Raw genomic sequence first — 16,455 nt, forward strand, 5'->3', positions numbered from 1 at the left:
TAACTCTTTAAAATAAATCTTAAAAAAGGAAAAGAAAATAGGTACTTAAAAAAAAAAAGATTTATTTATATATTTGAAAGGCAGTTACTAGGGGTAGGAGAGTGGGGGCAAGAAACAGAAATCTTCCATGTGCTGGTTTACTTCCCAGATAGCCATAACATCCAGAGCTGGGGCAGGCTTAAGCCAGGGCCCTGGAACTCTACCCGGGTCTTCCATGTGGTTGCAGGGGCCTAAGTACCTGAGCCATCCTCTCCTGCTTTCCCAAGCTGGATTGGAAGCAGAGCAGCTGGGACTCAAACCAGTGCCCACATGGGATGCAGACATTGCAGGTGGCTGTTAAACCCATTGTGCCACAACATCAGCCCTGAAACTAGGTACATTTTAGTAGTATAAATACACATATTCATAATTCATGAAGAAAATTTCACACTACATAAAGGCAGTTGTCAGATAGTGATTAAGTGCTCTCTAAAGAGTTCATGGAAAGTTAAAAATTGGACATAGATTATTAAGGGAAACTTCTTACTTGATTTGAATGCTTATAGCAACAAGTGGTGAAATGTAATACCATTTATAAGTAACCTGTTTTTGGTAACATAGGATCACAGTGAGTTTTGTCTTGTTTCTAAAAAGATAAAGTTGTTTTGCTCAGTTTTCTTTTTGGAATAATAGTTATATGTGTACTTAAAAAAATTATTCTACATAGAAAGGTATAAAATAAAAAGCAAGTTCTTCCTTATCCTACTCTATAACTAATATACAATTTCCTCAAAGTTAATCACCCAAGTCATTTCTTACTTTACTTTCAAAAGTAGAATTTTGGTAATATGCTTATGTATGTGTTTGTGGGTGTGTGTCTTTAAAAACATTAAATTGATTGGGACCAGCATTGTAGCTTTGTGAGTTAAGCTTCCTCTTGTGATGCTGATGCTGCCATCCCATATTTGAGTGTAGGCTGGAGTCCTGGCTGCTCCACTTCCAGTCCAGCTCCTTGCAGATGTGCCTGGGAAAGTAATAGGGATAATGGCCCAAGTACTTAGATCCCTGCCACCCACTGGCCCAGCTCTGGCCATAACTGCCTCTTGGGGAGTGAACCAACAGCTGGAAGACTTATTTTTATGTTCCTATCCCCACCCCACTTCTGTCATTGTGCCTTTCAAATAAGTAAATAAACAAAAATTAAATGAGATTATACTGCATGGCATTGTTTTGTGGCCTGCAGTTTTCATTTTTTAAAAAGATTTATTTATTTATTTGAAAGAGTTACACAGAGAGAAAAGCAGAGTCAGAGAGAGAGAGAGAGAGGTCTTCCATCCGCTGGTTCACTCCCCAATTGGCTGCAATGGCCGGAGCTGTGCTGATCCAAAGCCAGGAGCCAGGAGCTTCTTCCAGGTCTCCCACATGGATGCAGGGGCCCAAGGATGTGGGCCATCTTCTGCTGCTTTCCCAGGCCATAGCAGAGAGCTAGTTTGGATATGGAGCAACCTGGACTTGAACCAGCACCCACATGGGGATGCCAGCACTGCAGGCTACAGCTTTACCCTCTATGCCACAGCCCTGGTCCTGCAGTTTTCATTTGACAGAGCTTTGAGATACTTTAGAGACAGCATCAATGACTGCATACAGTTCTACTGTGTGGAGGTTTCATAGTATCCACATACTGACAGACGTTTAGGTCATTTCCATCTTTTGTTGTTGTTATAATAGTGTTGGAATGAAGATCTAAAACCCCTTATTTATTTATTTATTTAATATTTTATTTATTTGAGAGGCAGAGTTACAGACAGAGAGAGAGACAGAGAAGTCTTCCATCTGCTGGTTTACTCCCCAAAGGGCTGCAACGGCCCATGCTAGGCCAGGCTAAAGCCAGGAGCCAGGAGCTTCTTTGGGGTCTCCCACATGGGAGCAGGAGCCCAAGCACCTGGGCCATCTTCCACTGCCTTCCCAGGCCATCACCAGGGAGCTGGATTGGAATTGGAGCAGCCAGGACTATAAACAGCTCCCTATGGATGCAGGTGCCCAGCTAGAGGTTTAACCTACTACACCACTGTACCCATCCTCTGAGTAAAACCTTTATAGGGGGTCGGTGCTGTGGTGCAGCAGGTTAAAGCCCCAGTCTACAGTGACGGCATCCCATAGAGGCACTGATTAGAGTCTTGGCTGCTCCGCTTCTGATCTAGCTCCCTAGATCTGCCTTCTCTGGGTCTCCCACAGGGGTGGCAGGGGCCCAAACATAAAGGCCATCCTCTGCTGCATTCCCAGGCACATTAGCAGGGAGCTAGTTTGGAAGTGGAGCAGCCTAGATATGAACCAGCACCCATATGGGACGCTGGCGTTGTAGACAGGCGCATTACCATCTGTGCCAAAGTGCCAGCCACTGTTTCTAATATTTGTTTTAAATTTATTGCAAAATAGTATTTGTGAAACTATTGATATTTTAAATAATATTTATAAATTTTTTTAGCTCTAATGTGTGATAGGTGTGAGGCATAATATCACTATTGCTTTAGCAGTTATATACATACTGAGATGGATTTTTGGTGTAGCAGTTATGATGCTCCTTGGAAAACCCACATTCTTTATCAAGATCCCTAGGTTTAAGTCCTGGCTCTGCTTCTTATTCCAGCTTTCTGCTGATGCACACCCTGGTGGAGAGCAGGTGATAGCCCAAGTCCTCCCAGCTGCCCACATCGGAGACCTGGTTTGAGCTCCCATTCCCTGGCTTTGTCCTGATTGTTACAGGCATTTGAGGAGTGAATCAGCTGATGAGCAATCTCTGTGTGCCTTTGGAAAAATAAAATAAATTCCTTATAAAGGAAGTTATGTAAACACTGATAAGATTTTACTGAGTGCTTCCTCTATCAGATGCAGCTTATTTTTTTTTTTCAGTTCCATGTTTTGTTTTCAGTAGTCTTGTTATTTTTCAGGAAAGCCTAAAGTCTTAGAAATTTTTTTGAGGTTTTCTTTATATTTATTTGAAAGGCAGAGGTGGAGAGACAGAGGAGACAGAGAGAATTGATCTTTCATCTTCTGGTTCACTCCCCAAATGGCCGCAACAGCTGAGTCTGGGCCAGACCGAAGATGGGAGCCCAGAACTCTATCCAGGGTGGCTGGGGCCCAAGAAGTTGGGCCAGCATCCATTGCTTTCCTGAGTGCATTAGCAGGGAGCTGGATCAGAAGCAGAGCAGCTGGGACTCTATAATCATTGTCCCTATGGATGCTGGTGTCAAAGACGGTGGCTTAGCCTGCTCCACCACAACACTTTAAGGCCTTTAGGTCTTAAATCTTATCTGCTGTATGTTACTATTAGTTTAAGTTCTGTTTTTAATGTTGTTTTCTTCTAGAATCTTTAGATGACTTGACTAATCTGGTGGTAAAGTTGTTTTCTGAAGTAGAAAACAAAAATGTCCCATTACCAGAATTTCCTGAACACCCTTTCCAGGAAGAACATCTTAGAGTAAGTGCATGTATTTCTGCTATTTTTTCCTCTTAAATTTATGGACAAAATATACACCTGGTTTATCAGAATAGATGAAAAATATTGGAGATATCATTGTTTATGCGGTTTTTAATATTTTTCAAGGTATTCTCATCAGTTTCATATTTATTAGGAACATGTACAGTACACACACATACACACACACACAAACTCTGTGTTCTGATCTTTGCAAGCTGAAAGTAGTTTTAGTAGCTGTAGCGTGGCCAGACTGTTGAAGCTGTTATCCAGTGGCAGAAGGAAAGTATCCAAAACTAGCTGAATGGTCCAAGGGACCAAGCATGTAATAAGATTCAACTGAGAAGGCCAGGATCATTTATCCCTTTGTGGTTGGTGTGATTTTTTCTGGCAATTGAAAAATCACTCCTAAATTTGAGATTCTTCCATGACAATTGTTATTCCTTGTGGTCTGTAAATATTTTATTCAGTAGCAGTTGTATGTAGTTATTCCGTGATTTTTTTTTCCTTTGGACTCCACAGCAACTTTACAAAATAGTACCTATTAAGGACATTAGGAATCTTTATGTGACATTTCCCATACCCGACCTTCAGCAATACTACAAATCAAATCCTGGTCACTATCTTGGTCATCTCATTGGGCATGAAGGTCCTGGAAGTCTGTTATCAGAACTTAAATCAAAGGGTAAGTCTCTTGGGCAGCAGGTTCTGAGTGAAGCACCCTCCTCATTTTTTTTTTTTTTTAAATTTATTTTTTGACAGGCAGAGTGGACAGTGAGAGGGAGAGACAGAGAGAAAGGTCTTCCTTTGCCGTTGGTTCACCCTCCAATGGCTGCCGCGGCCGGCACGCTGCGTCCGGCACACCGCGCTGATCCGATGGCAGGAGCCAGGAGCCAGGTGCTTTTCCTGGTCTCCCATGGGGTGCAGGGCCCAAGCACCTGGGCCATCCTCCACTGCACTCCCTGGCCACAGCAGAGAGCTGGCCTGGAAGAGGGGCAACCGGGACAGAATCCGGCACCCCAACCGGGACTAGAACCCGGTGTGCCGGCGCCGCTAGGCGAGGATTAGCCTAGTGAGCCGTGGCGCCGGCCCTCTGGCTCTCATTTTCTCTTAAATGCCTCTTGTGAAAGGAACATTTTTAGAAGAAATTGCATTTTGGATGAATGAGTGAGTTGGTGGTTGTTAGTATTTTTTTGTGTGTGGGTCTGGAATCTTTTTTTTTTTTAATAATTTGTTGCACCTTTCAGTGTTGAGCAGTGAAGATTAGATATTTCAAAAGATAATATTGTTTGTTTTAAATGAGAAAGAAGTAAAAAACATAAAAGCCCACATTCAAATGTTCTTTTTACCATCTTTGTGAAACTTCAGTATGTATTATTTATTGGTTTGCTGTTTTCCATCTTTTCAGAAGGGTGAAAAATCTAGACAGTAGTTGACTTACAAGCCGCTCTTAACTCATACTCTTCACTTTTCTAGAATAGTTAAGCATAGTGATCTGCTCTTGATTGGGAATTGATTTGAGAAGTCTTGAGGAGGGCTCCCAACTCACAAAATCCATTAGTCTTCCAGTGTCTGAAACTGCTTTTTCTGAACTGATTTTTTTTCTGCAAAAGGTCCATTTTAATCTTTTAGGAGCATATAGAATGAATTTTTAAAAGCTTCCTTATCTCAAAAGAAGGCACACATGCAATCATGTTGATTGTCTTTGCATCTTGCAGGCTGGGTAAATACTCTTGTTGGTGGGCAGAAGGAAGGAGCACGAGGTTTTATGTTTTTTATCATTAATGTGGACTTGACAGAGGAAGGATTATGTAAGTATTGATTTATTGTTTGACCTTTTGGCTTTTGAATGAAAAGTGACTTTCTTTGATTTTGTTTTTGTTTTTAGTTTTTTTAAGTTCTTAATGCTGTGGATCTGTTTCATGTTGAAAAATCTATAAACACTTTAATTCATATAACTTACCATTGTATTTTTCATGTGTAAGTTGGCCTTGTTTCATGGATGACCCTCCTCCCTCCCACTGCTTAACAATTGATTGTTATGTTGCACGTGTAAAATGTGTACTTAGCTTTTCATTTGCTCAATTACCACCCAGCACCCCTTCTGTCACATAACCCTGAGCCCAGAGGGCCATGAGGGTGGGACACTTACAGCCAGTCTCAGGGAGGTAAGGACTCCATTCTCTAAGAAGGACCATCTTCCACTTACCTGACTTAACCTTAGGAGTGAGCTCACTGCTTTAAGGAATTCAAGAACTGAATGATTTTTAAGTGTGCCCCTTTTTTCCAGTACATGTTGAAGATATAATTTTGCACATGTTTCAATACATTCAGAAGTTACGTGCAGAAGGACCTCAAGAATGGGTTTTCCAAGAGTGCAAGGTACTTTTGTTTCACCAAAATTGTTCTTAAGGAATCTATTTTTCAAAACCAAATAAATGTAAATTATTTTAAATTTAAAGCCCAGTTAAACTTTTAAAGCTTTTTTTTCCTAATTGAAATCTAAAAGTTTGCAATGCATAATAGTATTAGATAAGGTTTAGTTATACTAGTTTGATTCATTACTTGGGGCACTATTAAGGGTTAAGGCATCAAGTAGCCTTTTTTAGGAGGGAAAGGGGAAGAAATCAGATTGTTTTTCCATCCCTCTGAAGAAAACCAGCAGTTATTGAGCTGGTGTCTGTCAGGGCTTATGTTACTCCCTGCCTGAAGCTGCATGAGCTGTCATTTTCAGATCTGATAATAAAAATCTGTGGTAAACTCTTAAAGAAATAGTCAATTGCTTTATGTATGGTTGTGTTCTTAAAAGTGATTCTATTAGTGTTTATGTGGAAAAATGTGGCTATCTTTTTTTTTCTTTTTTTTGTATTAAATAAAAAGTATTTACCTTCCAAAATTTCAAAAGCTTCTTTTGAAAGAGTTTTTAAAAATATGTACTTTGTATTTAAGGTGTATCAAGATTTTGAAATGTACCATCTTATTTAACGAGGATAATAGTGTATAGTTATAATATCGGTTTTTGGTAATTATAACAATAACTTCTAATCTGACTGCAGTTCTTTGAATGGGTCACCAAAATCACCTCCTCAGATAGATCTCTGGCCTCCCAATCTAAATCTGAATCTTAGTCGTAATTGTTGGATCTCTCAAAATTCTACACAGTTGTTTAAACCTTTGACTGATAGTTCCAACAGTATAGGCTACAGAATCATATCCTTTATTTGTTGGTTTTGTTAAAAATTATTTACCTATTTTGCTTTGGTTTTAAGTCTAGGTTGACAGATTGAGTCTTACACACATCAGATTTTCTTTCTTGTTTTGTACATTGCTAAATCAAGCACAGCCATTTTTCCAAAAGGTGTGATAAAGTTAACCTTGAAGTAGAAAGTTCATAGTTATATGTAACACTATAAAAAAAGTATCTCTGAATAATAGTTGACTTATGTGTAATTGGATTAACTTTGTGTTCTAGGACTTGAATGCTGTTGCTTTTAGGTTTAAAGATAAAGAGAGGCCACGAGACTATACATCCAAAATTGCAGGAATATTGCATGTAAGTTTGTTGTTATACACTATAAATTGGTGTGTGAAATAGTTCAGTGATCCTCCATCTGTTATTTTCAGTACTCTACAAATGATAAAAATTGAAGCTATAGTATAAAACGTTATACTTTGTAGCAACCAGGCAAACTTTGATGCCAAAATATGTTGAAATTCTTCATTTCCATCATCCTAAAAATTATCTGTAATCTTTTCATTACACAGGAGCTGTAAGTATTTTTCACTTCTGTAATGTGTCTCTGCTACTGCCTCTATGAAAGCTGTAGATGATCTGCTTCTCTCCATCTTCATTGCTCTCCCCCTAGTCTGAGCTGCCATCATTTCTTGTATGGATTACATCATAGTCTCTTACCCGAGATCACTATTTTCCATCTTGTCCCCCGATATAGATTATTTTTCCAGCCCAAATGATCTTTTGAAAACTAAAATCAGGTTGTTTCTGTTTACAGTATTTAGTGATTTCCCATCAGAGTTGGCATAAAATTCTAAAAATGTCCTTGACCTATAGAATGACTTGGCTCTGGCTATCTTTTTGGCTACTATTCTCCAATTCAGCTCTCCCATTCCGATTCTGCTCCAGCTATGCTGGCTCTCTTATTTATTTATTTATTTATTTCCTTCTTTCCTTCCTTCCAAGATTTATTTATTTGTTTGAAAGGTACAGTGACAGAGAGAGATATCTTCCATCTGCTGATTCACTCCCTCAATGTTCACATAGTCCACAATGGCCAGAACTGGGCCAGGCCTAAACCAGGAGGCTAGAACTCCATCCAGGTGACCCATGTGGATGGCAGGGATCCAAATACTTGGGTCATCTGCTGCTGCTTTCCCAGGCACATTAGCATGGAGCTGGATCAGAAGCAGAACAGCTGGAACTTGAACTGGCACTTCAATATGGTATGCTGGTGTTGCAGTTGGTGGCTTAACCTGCTACTCCACAACACCAGCACTTCTCTGTTTAATTTTCACCATTAAGTTTATTTCTCTGTCTTAAAGCCTTTATATTTGCTGTTTTCTCCACATTGAACACCTTCTATCAGATCTTTGCATGGCTAGATTCTCTTTATCAGGAGAATTCCCACTCAGATGTCGCCTCCTCAGAAAGATCTCTGGCCTCCCAATCTAAAATAATGCCCTTGCCCCTTCTCTTTTTTTCTTCGTAGTACCTATCTTTTAAATGACAATATTTGTTTCTTGTTCACCACCCTCTCAATTAGAATGCCTGGTCCTTGGAGGACTGGGACTTCATGTGTCTTAGCTACCATTGTTTTCATAGTATCCAGAGCAGGGGCTGGCTCTAAGTAGTTTATTAAATATTTGTTGAATGAATGAATTGGTCAGTCTACTCAGTCTATTTCAGATTTCTGTTATTAGAAAACATCTTCTCCATTACTTATTTTTAAAAAATTTTTAGAAGATTATTTATTTGAGAGGCAGAGAGAGAGAGAGAGGGATCTTCCATCCTCTGGCTTACTCCCCAGATGGCACCAACAGCTGGAGCTGTGTTGATCTGAGGCCAGGAGCCAGGAGCTTCTTCTAACTCTCCCATGCGAGTGCAGGGGCCCAAGGACTTGGGCCATCTTCTATTGCTTTCCCAGGCCATCAGCAGGGTGTTGGATTGGAAATGGAGCACCTGGGACTTGAACCAGCACCCATATGGGATGCCAGCACTGCAGACAGTAGCTTTACCTGTTATGCCACAGTGCCGACCCCTCTGTTACTTTTCTACACTAGCCAAAAATATGTCATTTTGCCCCATAACAACTTTCTAAATACTTTCTGATTTCATTCATAGAAATTTGGAAGGAAATTCTATTTATAAAAGTGTATGTATTTTATATTTAAAATCTTATAAGTGTCAGCATTTCACTATCAAATTTTCTTCATTAACAAGTACTCAATTTTTAACCAGAAATATTACTCAAAATTTTTCATCAAAAGAAATGTGATTTTACTGTTTATAAGTAAAGTATATTGGGCCTTTGAGATAATCCCACAACATAAAACTACTTAAAGATATGGTAGGAAAGAGAAGATTTAAGGCTCCAGAAAATTTTCCAATGGAATAAAGTTTAATTGAAGGAAAGGAGGCTGTAAAATAATGGATTTATTGTGTTGAATTTCTGTTTGCCTTGATAAACTGTGCATAGCCTTAAAAATTTTATTTATTTATATTTTCCTTCTTAAAAGTATTATCCTCTAGAAGAAGTACTCACAGCTGCATATTTGCTGGAAGAATTTAGACCTGACTTAATAGAAATGGTTCTCAATAAACTCAGACCAGAAAATGTCCGGTGAGTCACCACACATATTTTACTGTTATATCCTAAATTTTTAGTGATTAGAATCTGAAAATTTGAAATTGTGGGTAAAACGTTTTATCAAGCATGATTACAAAAGTAAGTAATAATATAATGAACCAATACCAAGCTTCAACAGTCATTACATGACTAATTTTTCTTTCTTCACTTTTTCTCCCTCCACGTGAGGCTGTTTTAAGGCAGTGTCTTTGAAAGAAGAAGGCTGTTTTTAAAAATGTAATTATAATTTCATTATTATGAATAAAATACAGTAAGTCATGTTAATCTAGCTTCATCCTTGCCTGAGTGCTTCCAAGGCATCAGCATACCTCCTTGGGTCTTACCAGGGAGGGCTCCCTCTGACCCGTGGGTAAGCAGGGAATCGAAAGTTTGAATACTTCCAGCAGAGGTATTCCTGCTGGAAGGGGTCAGTTCTAGAAGCTTGTGAGTCAGCACACGGTATAAAGTCTGATGACACAGGAAAACAAAGCAGACTGGGACTCCGCCTCTCCTACACTCTCAGTCAGTACCCTGCTGCATGGGGATTTCCCCACCCACCAAGCAAGCACTGCTGGAGCAGCAGACACCGGCTGGGCGTCCTCCGGCCTGGTCAGCCCTGACGCTGTCTGCCTGAAGCTAGGAATGAGAAATTTGATTTAGTGATAGAGTGCTTGTATGACTATAGATAGTTATTAGATTTTCTAGATTTTTTTTTTTTTTTTGACAGGCAGAGTGGACAGTGAGAGAGAGAGACAGAGAGAAAGGTCTTCTTTTGCCATTGGTTCACCCTCCAATGGCCACCGTGGCCAGCGCGCTGCGGCCGGCGCACCGCGCTGATCCAAAGGCAGGAGCCAGGTACTTATCCTGGTTTCCCATGGGGTGCAGGGCCCAAGGACTTGGGCCATCCTCCACTGCACTCCCTGGCTACAGCAGAGAGCTGGCCTGGAAGAGGGGCACCTGGGACAGAACCCGGTGCCCCAACCGGGACTAGAATCTGGTTTGCCGGCGCCGCAAGGCAGAGGATTAGCCTATTGAGCTGCGGCACCCGCCAGATTTTCCAGATTTTAAAATTATAGTCAGAGGCCTTCATTTTATAGTTTAAAAAATTTATTAAGAGTCAAAATTTAGAAATCTTCCTCAATGATAATTCTGAAATTATATAGAAGTTAAGTGATTTATTAATGATATCATGCACTCAGTCACAACAGCTTGTGGTATATCTCGAGGATAATCTGTCTTGACAACATTTTAAGTCCATTTTTGTTGCATAAGCCTTAACTACTCAAGAATTGCTTATGATGTGGAAACTGAGTATTATACTTAAAAACTGCAGGAGAGGCCGGCAGCGTGGCTCACTTGGTTAATCCTCCACCTGCGATGCCGGCATCCCCTATTGGCACTGGGTTCTGGTCCCAGTTGCTGCTTTTCCAGTCCAGCTCTCTGCTCTGGCCCGGGAGGGCATTGGGGGATGGCCTGGGTGCTTGGGCCCCTGTGCCTGCGTGGGAGACCAGGAGGAGGTGCCTGGCTCCTGGCTTCGGATCGTCATAGCTCCATCTGTTGCGGCCATTTGGGGTGTGAACTAGTGGAGGGAGGACCTTTGTCTCTCTTTCTCTCTCTCTCTCTCACTGTCTAACTCTATCTGTCAAAAAAAAAAAAATACAGGAAATGACTAAAAAGTTACAGATTGTGAGCTCATCTTTCTACTTTTAACAGTAAATACTAAGAACAAATAAACAAACAAACAAAAAAACAATAAATACTGTTTCTCAGCCCTATGTAATTTATTTAAATATCAAGGAATTGAAAAACCAGAAACTCTTCATTTCATTTTCTTTTTCTTTTTTAAAATTAATTAATTTATTTGAAAGGCAGAGTTAGAGAGCTTTAAACTTAATAATAGAACTCATTCGATCTTTTATTTTAAAAAAATATTTATTTATTTACTTGAAAGGCAGAGTTACAGAGAGAGCTAGAAACAGAGAGAGATCTTTTGTCTGCTGGTTTACTTTCCAAATGACCACAATGGCTGGAGGTGGGCCAGGCTGAAACCAGTAGCCAGGAGCTTCTTCCAGGTCTCCCACATGGGTACAGGGCCCAGTGCCTCAGGCCATCCTCCACTGCCATCCCAGGTGCATCAGCAGGGAACTGAACTGAATGGGAAGTGAAAGATCCAGGATTTGAACCAGTGCTCATATAGGATTCCAGTGCTGCAGTTGGGGGCTTAATTTTCTATGCCACAGCGTTGGCCCCTAGATAACCTTTAATGTTATTTCCAGTGACTGGCTTTGTGTGGTTAGGCCACTTAATAGTCATCAAATTTTGATCATTTTTTTTCTTCAATTAATGTTTATTGAATTATCAGTGTGAAACTTCTCAGTTCATAGTCCTGCAAAGGGGGACTTGTGAAAAGTTGACTTTATATAATGTCAAGAGCACTGGCTCTCAGGGCTGGTGATGTGGCACAGTGGATTAAGCTGCAGCCTGCAACACCAACATCCCATATGGGTGCCGGTTTGAATTTTGGCTGCTCCACTTCTTTTTTGTATTTTTTTATTTTTATTATTTTTTTTTTTTTATTTTTTGACAGGCAGAGTGGACAGTGAGAGAGAGAAAGAGAGAGAAAGGCCTTCCTTTGCCGTTGGTTCACCCTCCAATGGCCGCCGCAGCTGGGGTGCTGCGGCTGGCACACCGCACTGATCTGAAGCCAGGAGCCAGGTGCTCCTCCTGGTCTCCCATGCGGGTGCAGGGCCCAAAGACTTGGGCCATCCTCCACTGCACTCCCTGGCCATAGCAGAGAGCTGGCCTGGAAGAGGGGCAACCGGTACAGAATCCGATGCCCCGACCAGGACTAGAATCCGGTGTGCTGGCGCCGCAAGGCGGAGGATTAGCCTATTGAGCCGCTCCCTGCTAATATTTCTGGGAAAGCAACAGAGGGTGGCCCAAGTCATGGGACACACAGGTGAGTTCCAGGCTCCTGGCTTTGGCCTAGCGTAGCCCTGGCTGTTGCAGCCATTTGGAGAGTGGACTAGCAGATGGCATACTGATCTCTCCTGTCTCTCCCTCTCTCTGTTTTTCAAATAATTGAATAAATATTCAAAAAAATTTGATTTCATTTACTTGAATCTTTGCCATCTTCTAAATTGGTGATAGTACTGTATCCTGTCTGATTCACAGTGATTTACCCAAACTGAAAAGTGTTATACAAACATAAACTAGTGCTGTTTAAGATTGTATCAGGGGGCCAGCGCTGTGGCGCAGAGGGTTAAAGCCCCAGCCTGCAGCACTGGCATCCCATATGGTGCCAGTTCAAGTCCCAGCTGCTCCACTTCTGATGCAACTCTCCGCTATGGCCTGGGAGGGCAATGGAGGATGTCCCAGGTTCTTGGGCCCCTGCACCCACGTGGGAGACCTGGAGGAAGCTCCTGGCTCCTGGCTTTGGATCAGCTCAGCTCTGGCCATTGTGGTCATCTGGGGAGTGAACCATTGATGGAAGACCTCTCTCTCTCTGTCTCTCTGACTCTGCCTCTGTCTATAACTTTGTATTTCAAATAAATAAAATAAAACTTGAAAAAAGACATTGCAGGCATTTGGGGAATGAGCCAACAGATAGCTGCTCCCTATGTTTGTCTCCTTGTTTTTCTCTTTCTGTGTCAGAAAACCAAACAACTATTGTATAGTAGAAGGTGCTTTTTCAAAAAGATTATTTATTGTTGAGAGGCACAGAGAGAGAGAGAGAGAGAGGGAAACCTCTACTCTTTCACTCCCAAAATGCTCATTAACAGCTGGGGCTGGGGCTGGGTGGGCTCTGCCAAAGCCAGGAGCCAGGAACTCACTCTGGGTCTCCCACATGGGTGGCAGGGACCCAGGTTCTTGAGCCGTCACCTGCTGCCTCCCAGGGTGCACATTAACAGGAAGCTGGAAGCTAGAAGAGGGAGCAGAGCTAAGACTTGAACTCAAGACAGTCCTATTGGGATACAGGCATCTCAGGTGGCTTCTTAACCAATATACCAAATGCCCACCCCAGGATGTACTCCCTCCCAATGTAAAGCATGATTAATGTTATAAAACTTTCTGGTTTTGAGTCAGGATTTGACCCAGCAACTTTGTAGAAATGAATTTGCTAGAATATGGATTTCATTTCTGATTGAATTGTATGTTTCTGAATTTGGTATATTCTAGAATTAAAGTTAAGTACCTCTTTTTCTCTTTACGCTCACTTTTAAAGAAAAAGTGTTCTTCCTCTGTAAGATTGGTCTCAGTGACTTAACCACTGTAAATGTTGCAAATCAGTAGTGTAGAGAACAGTGTGCCAGCTGCCAGGCCAGACAGGGGTTGCAAAGGATAGAGTGACTTTCTTTAATACCTACTGAGACAAGTTTAACATTGCAGCCAAGTAGGGAAATCCTCAGAATGAAAGGAACCTTGGAAGTGATTTAATCAAACCCGTACCAAGTATATCTCTCCTCTGTAGTAGGTAAGTAGCTACCAACCTCAGCTTAAATTCTTCCAAGAATGGGGAACTCATTAATAAATACCAGAATAGCCAGTTCCGTTTTTGTCAGCCCTAATTGTTAGAAAGTTATCTTGAAGGTTGAGACTTGATCTACATACTTAAAGGTATTTATGTATTCCTACTCCATCTACATCTTCACCCTCCTTCTTCCTCAATCCTGTTACTTGGTGCACATTTTTTCACATTAAACTTAGAATTGCTGCAGTAGAAGCTCCATTCCTTTTGGAGTAGTTATTCTGGATAATTCATGGATGTCCTAGAGATAACTATGCTGTTATCTGAATGTTTACACATCTGCAGACTTTTGTCAGCTGACATTGCTTCATCTACTGGTTAATGGTATTCAGGCTCCACCCTTTTCCCTTTAGGAAATTAGAGCATCTGCCCAACTCCAGTCTTCTTCCTCTTCATGCCCTCAGCATTTCTAAAACAGGATAAACAATGATTCTGTTAGGATTTGTTAGTTGCCTAAGCAACAAACAGTGTAACTCGTCTTTGCTTGAATATTTCAATCACTTGGCTCTCCACACCTTTGCAGTTTAGTGACCTGTGTACCTTTCAAAGATGATGTAACTAAGAGAAGGATAGTTCTGTCATCTGTTATTATGAGATCAATTAATCAATTACTCTAGGTCATGTTTCTTCCAGGAAAGAATTATGGTTTGTCTTTCCCAGAATTTGAACAGGTAACGGTTCAATAAAAGTTGATTCGATTTTTAAAGCTTTTAGCCTAATCTTTCTTGATTCCTTCTTAATTTAAGAATTGCATTTTAGGGGCTGGTATCAAGGCATACTAGTTAGAGCTGCCGCCTGCAACACTGGCATCCCATATGAGCACTGGTTTGTGTCCCAGATGCTCCACTTCCCATCCAGCTCCCTGCTAATGTGCCTTGGGAAAGCAGTGAAGGATGGCCCAAGTGCTAGGGTCCCTGTGGGAGACCTGGATGCAGCTCCTAGCTCCTGACTTTGGCCTGGCCCAACCTCAGCCAGCATGGCCGTCTGGAGAGTGAACCAGCGAATGGACGAGCTCTCTCTATCTCTCTGTAACTCTGCCTTTCAAATAAATAAATCTTTAAAAAATTATTTATTTATTTAAAAGAATTATTTTTACAGAGAGAGGGGAGAGACAGAGATCTTCCATTTTCCTTCTGCTGGTTCACTCTCCAGATGGCCTCATTGGCCCCAGACTGGGCCAGGCCAAGCCAGGCCAAAGCCAGTAGCCAAACCAAGTCTCAGTTTACTAAGCAATTAAGCTTATCTATTAGTATTCTTTGAGATTGATTTTCAAGTCTCACCAGATTTTTTCTATGTTTTTTATTCTTTATCTTAGCAAAATCTAATTTGCTATGATATTGTAGAATTCTAGTGTAAGGCTAGAATTCGAGTAATTTAAATCCCTATTTATAGAATAATGAAAGTGAAGCCCAGAGAGGATAAATGTTGTCTAACTTAGATCTTAACTGTGATTCTGGCAAGCTCTCAGAGAGGGTGAGTCAGAGTATCCACCAGAATCGAGGCCTGTAATTGCCATGTCTGTTCCCCTTCTACTAATTGTCTGAATTCATCATAATTACCTTTGAAAACTCTTCTCATCCTTTAGATGTCTTGCTCCTTTTCTCTCAGTGATTATTTGCAAAAACATCATGAAAATTCATTCCTTGAGAACCATATTGTCTAACATCTGTAGTCAGGAGACCTTTTGTTTCAAGTGGTTCCCATGTAGCTCCTGCAGCTACATCCCTCGTAAACACTTTTGACTGTCCCTATTTGAAGTCAACAGTCTGCATTTATTCTAGCTCACTGTTTCCTTCCCTCACTATTGTGGGCTTTAGTATGATGCGGAAAAGGTCATTTCCTTAGGTTTCTAAGGATCATGTTGGTAGCACACCTCTATCTGTACCCCATCATGTTAAAGAAGCACCTGTCCTCAAAACAATTTTTTATTATAATGAGGTGTTCAGCAGATACAATAAAATACTAGAGTGGCTGTGGAAATTTTTCTCAACTGTCTGCAGTTAAACATTCTACAGCTATCTATTATGTGTCACATATTCTGGTTATTGTAACTTGCCTTTTTCCTCCTAATTCAGGTGTTTGTTCCTGTACTTCCATATTCTTCTTATTATTATTATATCAGAGACAGAAAGCTGCCATCCATTGGTCCATACCCCAAATGCCTACAGTGGCTAGGGTTGGGTCAGGCTGACGCTGGGCCCCAGAAACTCAATCCAGGGCTCTCCTTTGGGTGACAAGTACCCTACCACTTATGCTATCATTCTCTGCCTCCCAGGGTCTACCCCAGCAGCAAGCTGGAATCTGGAGCCAGAACTTGCAACCCAGCCCCTCTGATATACATATGCATATGTTTTGTTTCTGTCTTGTTTTTAAGATTTATTTATTTATTTGAAAGTCAGAGTTAGAGAGAAAGGAAGAGACAAAGAGAGATCTTCCATCCTCTGGTTCACCTCTCTAAATGGCTGCAACAGCCAGAGCTGAGCAGTCCAAAGCCAGGAGCCGGAGCTTTTCCCAGGTCTCCCACATGGGTGCAGGGGCCCAAGGACTTGGGCCATTCTTTGCTGCTTTCCCGGCACATTTAGCAGGTAGCTGGATTGGAAGTGCGCAACCAG

At 41.2% G+C, this 16,455-nt stretch overlaps 1 protein-coding gene across 2 annotated transcripts in view; it reads left to right on the forward strand.

The window, feature by feature from the left end:
* IDE (insulin degrading enzyme) overlaps positions 1 to 16,455 on the forward strand; it is a gene marked incomplete in the record, with an annotated part of 108,753 nt that overhangs the window by 59,462 nt on the left and 32,836 nt on the right. For both annotated transcript variants that reach the window (XM_070057618.1, XM_070057620.1), the window contains 6 exon segments: positions 3,345 to 3,457; positions 3,977 to 4,139; positions 5,173 to 5,265; positions 5,745 to 5,836; positions 6,927 to 7,007; positions 9,206 to 9,309. In XM_070057618.1, the coding sequence (XP_069913719.1) occupies positions 3,345 to 3,457; positions 3,977 to 4,139; positions 5,173 to 5,265; positions 5,745 to 5,836; positions 6,927 to 7,007; positions 9,206 to 9,309 (646 nt within the window).

Source organism: Oryctolagus cuniculus, chromosome 15, assembly GCF_964237555.1.
Source record: "Oryctolagus cuniculus chromosome 15, mOryCun1.1, whole genome shotgun sequence".
NCBI classification, from domain to species: Eukaryota; Metazoa; Chordata; class Mammalia; order Lagomorpha; family Leporidae; genus Oryctolagus; species Oryctolagus cuniculus.